The sequence below is a fragment of the Haliotis rufescens genome, unplaced genomic scaffold (assembly GCF_023055435.1).
Source record: "Haliotis rufescens isolate VD_foot unplaced genomic scaffold, xgHalRufe1.0.p SCAF_8, whole genome shotgun sequence".
NCBI classification, from domain to species: Eukaryota; Metazoa; Mollusca; class Gastropoda; order Lepetellida; family Haliotidae; genus Haliotis; species Haliotis rufescens.
In genome coordinates, this window is record NW_025964372.1 from 5,343,413 (window position 1) to 5,357,575 (window position 14,163).

General features: G+C 43.9%; 1 protein-coding gene across 1 annotated transcript; it reads left to right on the forward strand.

The window, feature by feature from the left end:
* Positions 1 to 483: 483 nt before the first annotated feature.
* On the forward strand, positions 484 to 11,808 carry LOC124124208. Its single transcript, XM_046487334.2, has 4 exons — positions 484 to 564; positions 6,794 to 7,165; positions 8,007 to 8,138; positions 11,121 to 11,808. Exons 2-4 carry the CDS (start codon positions 6,844 to 6,846, stop codon positions 11,384 to 11,386), a joined length of 720 nt encoding a protein of 239 aa, XP_046343290.2. The 5' UTR covers positions 484 to 564; positions 6,794 to 6,843; the 3' UTR covers positions 11,387 to 11,808.
* Positions 11,809 to 14,163: the final 2,355 nt, after the last annotated feature.

Genomic DNA, 14,163 nt, shown 5'->3' on the forward strand with positions numbered 1-14,163 from the left:
GTTTCATAATCCCCGAAAATTTATTATTCTTGTTTTTAAAATATATGTTGATTAAAAAGATGCATGTGCAAGGTGAAAACAACCGCATTCATTATGTTACTTTAATATTTCACGACCTTCATACATGCATGTACTACAAGTCACTTTCTTCAAGAAACAAGAACATTAAACATTCATTGATGACTATTCATTGCGTTCTCATTGCCTGTCCCCGAGGCGAGGTGGAGTCATTGTTAAACGTGTACTTGATAACTGTGATAATTAATTTTTTCTCAGAATAAATAGACTTAGGTCTTGACTGATAATTACTTTCTGATAGCCAAAGATTTGGCAAAGGATTCCAGGTGAGATGGAAATTGTGTTAATTTTATATGTATGAATCTTTTTCAGTGTCGTTTGGAACTTGTTTATTTATTTTACAAAACCATTTCAAATAGCTCACCCATGACCTAATAATGCCTACGGTTATGGCTACAGGAGATGGTTTCATACACGGTCATTTTTAAATCAAGACTCAGAGGAACCTGTTCTGTTGAATGCTGACCAGGTCGTCGCATTTTTAAGGTAAGGTGAGGTTTGTTGACATCGGTTTGTGTAACGCCTCGCTGGGCAATATTCAAGCTATATGACGTCGGCTTGTGTAACGCTTCGCTTGGCAATATTCAAGCTATATGACGTCGGCTTGTGTAACGCCTCGCTTGGCAATTTCCAGCTATATGACGTCGGCTTGTGTAACGCTTCGCCTGGCAATATTCCAGCTATGTGACGTCGGCTTGTGTAACGTCTCACTAGGCAATATTCCAGCTATGTGACGTCGGTTTGTGTAACGATTCGCTTGGCAATTTCAAGCTATATGACGTCGGCTTGTGTAACGCTTCGCTTGGCCATTTCCAGCTATATGACGTCGGCTTGTGTAACGCTTCGCCTGGCAATATTCCAGCTATGTGACGTCGGCTTGTGTAACGTCTCACTAGACAATATTCAAGCTATGTGACGTCGGTTTGTGTAACGCCTCGCTGGGCAATATTCCAGCTATATGACGTCGGCTTGTGTAACGCCTCGCTTGGCAATATTCCAGCTATATGACGTCGGCTTGTGTAACGTCTCGCTTGGCAATATTCCAGCTATATGACGTCGGCTTGTGTAACGTCTCGCTGGGCAATATTCCAGCTATATGACGTCGGCTTGTTTAACGTCTCACTAGGCAATATTCCAGCTACATGCCATCGGCTTGTGTAACGTCTCACTAGGCAATATTCCAGCTATGTGACGTCGGTTTGTGTAACGATTCGCTTGGCAATTTCCAGCTATATGACGTCGGCTTGTGTAACGCTTCGCTTGGCCATTTCCAGCTATATGACGTCGGCTTGTGTAACGCTTCGCCTGGCAATATTCCAGCTATGTGACGTCGGCTTGTGTAACGTCTCACTAGACAATATTCAAGCTATGTGACGTCGGTTTGTGTAACGCCTCGCTGGGCAATATTCCAGCTATATGACGTCGGCTTGTGTAACGCCTCGCTTGGCAATATTCAAGCTATATGACGTCGGCTTGTGTAACGTCTCGCTTGGCAATATTCCAGCTATATGACGTCGGCTTGTGTAACGTCTCGCTGGGCAATATTCCAGCTATATGACGTCGGCTTGTTTAACGTCTCACTAGGCAATATTCCAGCTATATGACGTCGGCTTGTGTAACGTCTCGCTGGGCAATATTCCAGCTATATGACGTCGGTTTGTTTAACGTCTCACTAGGCAATATTCCAGCTATATGACGCCGGTTTGATTAACGTCTCAAGAGGCAATATTCCAGCTATATGACGTCGGCTTGTGTAACTTCTCACTAGGCAATATTCAAGCTATATGACGTCGGCTTGTGTAACGTCTCACTTGGCAATATTCCAGCTATATTACGTCGGTTTGTTTAACGTCTCACTAGGTAATATTTCAGCCATATGCCATTGGCTTGTGTAACGTCTCACTTGGCAATATCCCAGCTATATGACGTCGGTTTGATTAACGTCTCAATAGGCAATATCCCAGCTATATGACGTCAGCTTGTGTAACACCTCGCTGGGCAATATTCAAGCTATATGACGTCGGCTTGTGTGACGTCTCACTAGGCAATATTCCAGCTATATGACGTCGGCTTGTGTAACGCCTTGCTGGGCAATATTCAAGCTATATGACGTCGGCTTGTTTAACGTCTCACTAGGCAATATCCCAGCTATATGACGTCAGCTTGTGTAACGCCTCGCTGGGCAATATTCTAGCTATATGACGTCGGCTTGTGTAACGTCTCACTTGGCAATATCCCAGCTATATGACGTCGGTTTGTTAACGTCTCACTAGCTAATATTCCCCTCTCGGCAATGTTCCAGCTCGAGTTCGGAAAGACAAACCGGTGACTACTATTATGTGCAGCGTCCTTCTCGCAATGAACCAAGTCAGCGAACCTGGCAACACCGTCCGCCTCAGACGAGAAGTTTCTGAATGTCAGAGCAACACTGACAGTCCTTGTTTCTGATTGTCAGAGCAGTACTGACAGTACTTGTTTCTAATCGTCTGTGCAGTACTGACAGTATGTGTTTCTGATCACCAGAGCAACACGGACAGTACTTGTATCTGAATGTCAGAGCAACACTGACAGTTCTTGTTTCTGAATGTCAGAGCAACACAAACATTACTTGTTTCTGATTGTCAGAGCAGTACTGACAGTACTTGTTTCTGATCACCAGAGCAACACTGACAGTACTTGTTTCTGATCGCCAGAGCAACACGGACAGTACTTGTTTCTGATCGTCAGAGCAACACTGACAGTTCTTGTTTCTGATTGTCAGAGCAGTACTGGCAGTACTTGTTTCTGATCGTCAGAGCAACACTGACAGTACTTGTTTCTGATTGTCAGAGCAGTACTGGCAGTACTTGTTTCTGATCGCCAGAGTTACACGGACAGTACTTGTTTCTGATTGTCAGAGCAGTACTGACAGTATTTGTTTCTAATCGTCTGTGCAGTACTGACAGTATGTGTTTCTGATCACAAGAGCAACACGGACAGTACTTGTATCTGAATGTCAGAGCAACACTGACAGTTCTTGTTTCTGAATGTCAGAGCAACACAAACATTACTTGTTTTTGATTGTCAGAGCAGTACTGACAGTACTTGTTTCTGATCACCAGAGCAACACTGACAGTACTTGTTTCTGATCGCCAGAGCAACACGGACAGTACTTGTTTCTGATTGTCAGAGCAGTACTGGCAGTACTTGTTTCTGATCGCCAGAGCAACACTGACAGTTCTTGTTTCTGATCGTCAGAGCAACACGGACAGTACTTGTTTCTGATTGTCAGAGCAGTACTGACAGTACTTGTTTCTGATCGCCAAAGCAAAACTGACAGTACTTGTTTCTGAATGCCAGAGCAACACGGACAGTTCTTGTTTCTGATCGTAAGAGCAACGCGGACAGTACTTGTTTCTGATTGCCAGAGCAGTACTGACAGTATTCATTTCTGATCGTCAGAGCAACACTGACAGTTCTTGTTTCTGATTGCCAGAGCAGTACTGACAGTACTTGTTTCTGATCACCAGAGCAGTACTGACAGTACTTGTTTCTGAATGTCAGAGCAACTCTGACAGTACTTGTTTCTGATCGCCAGAGCAACACGGACAGTACTTGTTTCTGATTGCCAGAGCAGTACTGACAGTATTCGTTTCTGATCGTCAGAGCAACACTGACAGTTCTTGTTTCTGATTGTCAGAGCAGTACTGACAGTACTTGTTTCTGATCACCAGAGCAGTACTGACAGTACTTGTTTCTGAATGTCAGAGCAACTCTGACAGTACTTGTTTCTGATCACAAGAGCAACACGGACAGTACTTGTTTCTGATTGTCAGAGCAGTACCGGCAGTACTTGTTTCTGATCGTCAGAGCAGTACCGACAGTACTTGTTTCTGATCGTCAGAGCAGTACCGACAGTACTTGTTTCTGAATGTCAGAGCAACTCTGACAGTACTTGTTTCTGATCGCCAGAGCAACACGGACAGTTCTTGTTTCTGATTGTCAGAGCAGTACCGACAGTACTTGTTTCTGATCACCAGATCAGCACTGACAGTATTCGTTTCTGATCGTCAGACCACAATGCGACTACAACGCAATGACTACAACATCGTTGCATGTTATAGATTTCTTTTTAGAACAAAGTTCGGACATTTATCCTGTATTTAGGTCGCAAATTGTTTTCCGTCTTTCGTTGTCAGACTCTCAGTCATGTTTTTGTTGTTGATGTAGACGTAAGTTCCATCGAGTGTCACAATGATGTGATCCCAACATAATGCATCAACGTAGCAACAGAATGCACATCTTAACACTGCAGTGGTTGGCTCGTCCCTCATTCGACTCAAAGGTGATCTTCTGATTTTAACAACCGGGATCTATTATATCTGATTTCAAAACATCCATGCTTGCCGTAAAAGACGACTATGCTTGTTGTAAGTGTAGTGCTGAATGCGGCGTAAAACAACAAACAAACAAACCAATCTTCTCTTCAAGGTATTTTTTGTGTGTATGAGCCCACTGTGTTTGGTATCGTTTTTTAGCATTTCATATTTTCTCTTTTACTTCAAGTTGTATGTGTCTACTGAAATATCTTACAGGGGTACAGAGGGATGCACGGATGCATTGGGTACGACTGGATATGTACCTGCCCTTATCTGTAATGCAAACAAGGAATAAAGTTCAAACTTGCGTAACGCTGCAATAAGCAATATTCCAGCTTGATCATGGATGTCTTGAGTGTGTTTGTTGTTGTACGCCGTAATCAGCGGTCCAACTATATGACGGCGGTCTGAAAATAATCGAGTCTGGACCAGACAATCAAGTGATTGACATCAGGAGCATCGATCTTCGAAATTGGAATACGATGACCAAGTCCTGACCACCCGATCCCGTTAGTTGCCTCTTACGACAAGCATAATCGCCTTTTACGGCAAGCATGGGTTGCTGAAGACGTTTCCTACCCCGGATCTTCACGGACCTTAGAGAGATGGAATAATACGCATCAGTCAAAAACGCGTGTGTCCTCCATTGGCACGAAAACATGCTATAACTCAACGTCAGAATTCCGATGAAGGCTGTTGGAATCCAGCATCAGTCAGCAACCTTGTGGTGTAGGTGGGGGAACTGGTACAGAGCTGCAACAGATGCTCCATTTTGACATATCTGAGATCTTGGCGGTCAGGGCAAGACGTTGATTGTTGCTGGTCGTTACCCTCACTGTGTGCATTCTGTGGTGGCAACTGTGTGCGGTCTGTGGTGGCAACTGTGTGCGGTCTGTGGTGGCAACTGTGTGCGGTCTGTGGTGGCAACTGTGTGCGGTCTGTGATGGCAACTGTGTGCGGTCTGTGATGGCAACTGTGTGTTGTATGTGTGCGGTCTGTGGTGGCAACTGTGTGCGGTCTGTGGTGGCAACAGTGTGCGGTCTGTGGTGGCAACAGTGTGCGGTCTGTGGTGGCAACAGTGTGCGGTCTGTGGTGGCAACTGTGTGCGGTCTGTGATGGCAACTGTGTGCGGCCTGTGGTGGCAACAGTGTGCGGTCTGTGGTGGCAACTGTGTGCCGTGTGTGGTGGCAACAGTGTGCGGTCTGTGGTGGCAACTGTGTGCGGTCTGTGGTGGCAACTGTGTGCGGTCTGTGGTGGCAACTGTGTGTGGTATGTGTGCGGTTTGTGTTGGCAACTGTGTGTGGTCTGTGGTGGCAACTGTGTGCGGTCTGTGATGGCAACTGTGTGCGGTCTGTGCTGGCAACTGTGTGCGGTCTGTGGTAGCAACTGTGTGCGGTCTGTGGTGGCAACTGTGTGCGGTCTGTGGTGGCAAATGTGTGCGGTCTGTGGTGGCAACTGTGTGCGGTCTGTGGTGGCAACCCCGTGCGGTCTGTGGTGGCAACCGTGTGCGGTCTGTGGTGGCAACTGTGTGCGGTCTGTGGTGGCAACAGTGCGCGATCTGTGGTGGCAACTGTGTGCGGTCTGTGGTGGCAAGTGTGTGGTCTGTGGTGGCAACAGTGTGTGGTCTGTGGTGGCAACTGTGCGCGGTCAATGTCACAGCGATTTAGTCCCGTTTACCGATTAGAGATGGCTCTGCATGTGAATTACATTTTTTATCATTTAAAGCAATTTCTTACATATTTTCACAAACGGTCATGTAGGCCGCGTTTGGTTGAAACATATCAAACTGTACTTTAATATTATGCAGCAGTTGGTTGAAAGTTTGGACATTCTAAAAAATTGGCATCGTTTCTTTTGCCCGTTAGTTTATTAAGAAAACAGTTACTGTATTTCAGTCTTTGTTTTGTTTATCGTTTCTTTTGTTTGTTTTTTTCTTTCTTTTTGTTGTTTTTTGTTGTTGTTGTTTTTTCATTAAACGTCACGCTCAGAAATATCCCAGCTATATGGCGGTGGTCTGTAAATAATCGAGTCTGGGCTTGACACCATGAGCATCGATCCACGCAATTGGGATACGATGACATGCATCAGCCAAGTCAGCGAGCCTGGCCGGCCGATCCCATTTGTCGCCTTTTACGGAAAGCAATGAGTTGTTGGAGACCTCTTTAACCCTGGGTCGTATTGTTTATCGAAAGCACCATAAATACCTATTAACATACGGCTTGTACCGTGTGTTTCGCAGCATTAGTGTTTAGTTCATATGAGTAATCTGACATGATGACGTATCCAAACATCCCATTGTGACGTTTCACTTTTGAACAGTGACCTCCAGCCTGCTGACAGGGAAGTTTTAATTTCAGAGCGTGGCTTTTTCGTCAAGACGTGGAAGAAGGTAGTCACCGGTTCCACAATGCCAAGGCACACCCCATCGTTTCTGCTCCTTATTAACACAATGGCCAGACTGATTTACACGTCAAGCAGCCAGACGGTCATCACTGAGTACGCTATGCGCCAGAACAGCTTCAGCGACAGGCTGCTGTCCCGGTTCCTCATCTCAAGCTCCACTCAAGGAAGCAAAGTGATGTGCCTACTGCATTGTTTCCGGGATGAGCGCTGCGTCAGCTTCACCTTCAAGAAGGCGAACAGCGGATGTCGTCTCCACGGGGTATGTTTCTCCAAGCCCAGTGATGCGCCATTATCGCCTGGAACAGAACTGTTCTACCTTTCCAGGGGTGAGTATTAAACGTTCAGTACAGTAAACTACGGTTATAACGAACACGCTTATAACGAACTGACGGATATAACGAACTTACTTTTTAGTCCCGAATATTTGCTGTAGTTATGCTGTATATATGCTTATAACGAACTACGGTTATAACGAACTAAAAATAGTAGTCCCTTTGAGTTCGTTATAACCGTAGTTTACTGTAGTTACTTGGAATTGGTACAATTTATGTTTGTTTGTTTGTTATTTAACGCCGCACTCAGTAATATTCCAGCTATATGACGGCGGTCTGTAAATAATCGAGTCTGGACAGACAATCCAGTGACTGACATCATAAGCATTGATCCACGCAATTGGGATCGATGACATGCATTAACCAAGTCAGTGAGCATGACCACCCGATCCCGTTAGTCGCCTCCTACGACAAGCATGGGTTGCTGAAGACCTGTTCTATCCCGAGTTTCGGGTCAATTAACAGTCCAAGGGAGTGCGAATCGATTGACAGTCCTAGAAAGTGCAAATAACGTCTTCTGCACAGCACAATTCTGGTGTTGTCATATGGTGTTGCGTTAATTGTATGCTTGTTGTTTAACGCTCCACTCAGCAATATCCCAGCTAAATGATAGTTATATAGATAGTGGAGCCCTGGCCAGACTCTTTGTTCCATATCTGTTCTCGCGGGTTTCATCAAAGGCTTAATTGTCCACGACCTGGATGACGTTTGGCTTTCCACACCCATCAAATGGACACGCCAACATGTAAGTGATATCCTGTTCGAGTGACCTAAAAGAATACAACATACATAATTCCATAGGAATGCTCCATTTCAACTGTCTTCCCGCTTTCAGCCATTGGATACATCGGTTACCCATGTGGTTCCAACACTGACTGTAAAACACCCACTAGTACCTGCAACGCTGGTGTCTGTGACTGCGAGATTGGCTACAGCTTCTCTGTCAACGACAGGGGCTGCGTCCGACGTAAGCATCGTCTAAGTTCCGTGTCCTCCATGTGTCAATTTCGAGGGGTGGGGGTGGTGTGGGGTGGGGGTGGGGGTGATGGTGGGGTGTTTGGGTGTGGTAGTGCCCTTAATTTCTTGTTCAGAAATAGACCTTACCGATGTAAGTTTTGTGGCAGATAATGTCTTCTTCTTTTTAACAGTCTGAAGTATATTTATTACAAGACAATATATTTTTTGCAAATTACCTACCAACAATTTATGAATCACCATCAAATAGATACGATACCGTGTGTTCGCAAAAGGGTGAGCGTAACCTGCCTCACTGGTGCCACCCATCAAAAACACATGCAAAGGCAAATTCATAATTACAAATAAAAGTCAAAAATAGGGAGTTGCAACGGACATCAGTTCAGAAATGTCCTCCACATATCTACCACAAAAGAGTTTGAAAGCTTTTCTGAGACCCCAATGTTGAAACCTTCATCAAACGACGTTCGAGCAAGAGTCGTATCAATTTCTTTGGCATCATCGTTGAAAGAGCAGGCTTGATTGTACCTCAAAAGTTGTGAAATGTAGGCATCAAAGCCTGGAGATGCTGGAATATCGACATGAATTACACAATACTGGTGTGTTGAGTTTGTCTTCTATGTCGCTGGTTTCATTGAGAGGTTGCTCATGAAACTATGTTTGTTCCACCAGTATTGGTTCCCCATCCCTTCATCACTCTTCAAGGTTCTTAAGGTAAACTTGTGTAATTTCGGTGTTCCCAGTGCTAAAAATTATCTAGAGTGAGTGAGTGAGTTGGGTTTAACGCCGCTTTTAACAGTATTCCAGTTATATCACGGCGTGTCAGCTGGGAGGAAAGCCCTTAGTGATGCAGGTCTGACGTTTACCACTCCGGTGAAACCCACGAGCACGGGTATGGTGCTGACAAACCTAGAAACATAATCGGGGCGAACCGGGATTCGAACCCACAATCATAGGTTTCTGGCGTGCCCAAGGGACGCAGCTCTGCACAGCGAATCGCGGCGCCTTAGACGACTGGGCCACCCGTGCCCCCAAAAATATCTAGAAGGTATTTCATATCATTGAATTCCAGTGTATGTTTAGATAGATCACAGAAGAGTGTTTCTTTTATAGTTTGACAATTTTCCTTATTTGTTCCTTTAACATAGAGATATTTTACTTTATTTTTTTTATAGTTTTCACTTTCTTACTTTTTTTAAAGAAATGATGAGAAAAGATTTGATTTTCCCCTTTGAGAATTAATTAATTTCGTTGTAGAATCACTCGTACATGTATTTTCATTGTTAACATCATTCTTGTCTAATATTGTTTCTATGTGTTTACTGATTTAACATAATATATATTAAGAACTTAGTGGTGTATTTACTTTCTAGTTACTTGGATTTTGTTATGTACAAAGAGCACTTACAAATGTCACAGTGAGAGGCAAGATTGATGTGTCAAATGGGACTTGTTTGTTTGTTTGTTTAACGTCGCACTCAGCAATCTTCCAGCAAAATGACGGCGGTATGTAAATAATCGAGTCTTGGCCAGACAATCAAGTGATTGACAACATGAGCAACGATCTACGTAATTTGGATACGATGACTACATCAACCAAGTCAGCGAGCCTGACCACCCGATCCCGTTCGTCGCCTCTTACAACAAGCACGGGTTGCTGAAAACCAATTCCAACCCGAATCATCACGGGTCCGTTAAATTTGCTTTATCTTGTGAAACAAGAAGTATCAAGTCTTGCCTATTGTCTCTGATCGTTTCCTCGCCAAGTTCATGTTCTATCCTGCTGGCTGCTATTTCTCCACATATATTCTAAATCGTGGTTCTCAGCATCTTCTAAACCTGTCTTACAAGGTTTGGGATTGTTAACATACGAGTACGTGTAATTTTCTCAATCTAATGAAGACGTATGTGACGTGTGGTCAGTTGGTCATCATCCATAATCGTATGATGTATTTTATCAACATTTTTTCCTTTGTGGTGGCAGTCGAAGGTCTTCCTGGTCGTGGGTCGTCTTCGAGGCTTCCGCTCCCCATTTTAGGCCACAGGAGTCTGTATCTAAAAATAGACGCCCTCATGCATATTCATGGTCATGAATATGCATGAGGACGTCTATTTTTAGATACAGACTCCTGTGGTTAGGCTCAGACCTTTTCAGACACCCCTTGTAGCTACCAGTTTCCTGAATCCTGACAAAGTCTGAGTCACGACACCGGCCAAAAACAAAGACAAGCTTCATGTGAAAAATAGTGACCGTCCCTCGCATACGTGGCGCCATATATTCAACAGTGCATCAGTTGGAAGTTGGAAGATTACATGTCCGTGATTTTGTATGGTTGTTCAAAGAGGCACAATGGCCCACAATGGGTTATATAATGTCAGTCTAGGTCTAGGTCTAGACGATGCTATCACAAATTATATCTTCAGATGTAAGATACATTGTGTGTATATTCCATCACATTGTGTGCGGGAGCACGGATGGCCCAGTCGTGCCGCGATTCGCTGTGCAGAGTTGCGTCCCCTGGACACGCCAGAAACCTGTGATTGATTTTCGGTTCGAATCCCGGTTCACCCCGATTATGTTTATAGTTTTGTCAGCACCATACCCGTGCTCGTGGGTTTCACCAAAATGGTAAACGTCTGAGACCTGCATCACTTCGGGCTTTCCTCCAAAATCAAGATGACACGCCGTGATATAACTGGAATAATGTTAAAAGCGACGTTAAACCCAACCCACTCACTCACTCATATTGTGTGTATATTTCATCACATTTTGTGTATATTCCATCACATTGTGTGTATATTTCATCACAATGTGTGTATATTCCATCACATTGTGTTTATATTCCATCGCATTTTGTGTATATTTCATCACATTGTGTGTATATTTCATCACCCCCGATCAAGATGACACGGTTTGATATAAATCAAATACTGTTCAACGCAGAGTTAATCCCAACTCACTCACTCATTCCAGATTGTTCAAGCTACGGCACCGACTTCACCGCCTACATCGAGCGTGGTCTGCGGGACACCAACACCTTCCGCGACTGGGGCTACAGCGAGGAGGCGTGTCTGGGTTTGTGTACGTCCGAGTCAGGGTATCTGTGTCTCACCGTGGAGCGGTACCCCGCTGACGGCTTCTGCACCCTCACGCACGCCACGTGGTTCGACGTCGCCGCCACCGACCGCGACACTGCGGCGTACGGATACGTGATGTATCACAGAAACTGTGCCCTCTGAAGGCTGGAGACAGGTGTCGTACAAAACAAACCTAACGCTACGGCTGTCGTAAGTCTATGTCGAGGTATGGGAGTTATGGGAGTAGATCGCCTTCGCGCTGAGATCGCTATGTACAATGGCACCTAGTACAGAGTGTCCAGGGTCCACTTGCACAAAGCGATCTTAGCGCTAAGATGATCGTAACTCCCATTCTTTAACATAGACTTACGATAGTCTTAGCGCTAAGATCGCTTTGTGCAAGTGGGTCAGAGGTATTCTGTATGTTGCAGTGCAGTACACTGGATGTCATGAAGAAGTGTTTAAAATTAGAACGCAGTTGTCAATGTTGAAATTTATTTTTCGTCCTATTTTCTTATGAACTCGCGTGGTCCTGCATTATATGTGAACGCTTTACTTTTAACAGTTGTGTACACTGATTAACATAAAAGTCCTTAAATTGGATGCCGGATGCTTTGTTTGTTTGGTTGGTTGTGAGTGAGTGTTTGTTTGTTTAACGTCACACTTACCAATATTCCAGCTATGACGGCCGTCTGTATATAATCAAGTCTGGACCAGACAATCTAGCGATTGACATTATGAGCATCGATCTACGCAATTGGGATTGCAATTGCAATTGCATCAACCGAGTCAGCGAGCCTGAACACCCGATCCCGTTAGTCGCCTCTTGCGACCGACATATATAGTTTCCTTTTACAGCAACCTTGAAGACCTATTCTCTGCACGGATCTTCAGGGGTCTGTTGGAGGGGTAGGGTGGGGGTGGTGATCGTGTGACCCCTACACCCAGGTCATTCAGGTTTTATCTGACCGCCTCTATGGTCTAGTGGTAGAACGTCCGCCTGGAGAGTGGAAGGTCCTGTCTTCGAGTACGGACTACTGCTTATTTTATAGAGCTAGCCTTCGGAGATACCATGATCAAGTTGAACATGAATACCCCACTCAAACACAGTATACCGACTCCGAGCCGACCAGTCTTTGGCCCCTTCATGCCAAGCGCCAGACAGGGTAACAAGAAATACCTTCTTTTAGCGTCTTTTATATGACGCGGCTAGAGACGGAGGCCCGAACCTCTACCCCTAGACCACTAGAGGCGGTCAGGTAAACCAAGCATCATAATGAAACAACCATTGTTGGATTCCGGCACATTTGAGGAACGCATGTATCCCCGAATGACATGGACCACCACAACACTATCCCTCCAAGACCCGTGAAGATCCGGGGTAGAATAGGTCTTCAGCAACCCATGCTTGGCGTTAAAGGTGACTATGCCTTTGGTAAGAGGCGACTTAGGGATCGGGAGGTCAGGCTCGCTGACTTGTATGATGCATGTCAGGTATCCCAATTGTGCATATCGATGCGCATCATGTCAATCACTGAATTGTTTACTCAAAACTTATTACTTGCAGACCGCCATCATAAACCTCGAATATTTGCTGAGTGTGGCGTAAACAACAAATAAACAAAGAAAAAAAACCTCCAACACACATACACACAAAGAGAGAATGAAGACTTGGCTATTGATCAACAAAGTTTATTACAAGTGTTATCTAATAGCACTTTAGCAGCAATCACAGAATGCCTTGCATCAAGGTCACGCAACAATGCTCCATACATAAATTGATTCCAACAAACACTTAACAACCACATGACCACACCTACAGAATTATCTATATCTCATCAAGTTAAATATATTCTACACTTCAACAAGTTACACAGAAACTTGCTATCAGTAACAAAAATCCACCCTAATCTTCCTGGGCTAAAAAAAGCTGGCAAATGTTGTATAATAGCCAAAACATGTTACATTTGAGAGTACCTGAAGATTTAGTCAGGACCCTCTTGCATAAAGCTAAACCTCCATAAATTATTATCAAAGTGGGAGTTAGCACTAAGAGTACTTTGTGAAACTGGGTCCAGATCACTTCACTCTTGTTTAAAGAATAAGCCTGACATTCAATATTGCAATTTTTCAAAGTAAAAAATAACATTTGGTGAATCATGTTTAGACTGCATTTTCGCAATCATATTCCAGACTGTTGTTAGTCAGTGATATTCCAGACTGTTGTTAGTCAATGGTATTCGAGACTGTTGATAGTCAAAATCATATTCCAGACTGTTGTTAGTCAATCATAGTCTAGACAGCTGTTAGTCAATCATATTCCAGACTGTTGCTAGTCAATCATATTCCAGACTGATGTTGGTCAATCATATTCCAGAGATGTTAGTCAATCATATTCTAGACTTGTTAGTCAATCATATTCCAGACTGTTGATAGTCAATCATATTCCAGAATGTTGCTAGTCAATCATATTCCAGACTGCTCTTGGTCAATCATATTCCAGACTGTTATTAGTCAATCCTATTCAAGAGTGCTGTTAGTCAGCACTGTTACTAGAGTAACTGTCTTGGGCTTCCTGCTACATGTACATGATCAGTGTAAGCCAGGCTGTATACAACATACCAACCATATATATCACCACATCATTCACTCTCAATCATCATCAATCATCTCAAAACATAACAAGGCAAAAAGTGAGCAGGGTTCACTTTGACTCCAACATATTTCTATGTAAAAAGAGCAATATTTTCTCAGAAAATCCACCTATCGAAATCAAACTTTTTCACTGCACCTCTCCTATTGGCATAGAAACTGTACACCCAATTGGAAAAAAATCTATTAAGTAGATTTCAAGTTAAAGGTCGGATAAATGTTGAAGTAAATAAAATTCTACGTTCAAAACATGACAAAAATCATGTTGTTTTTAGGAAAAAGACATA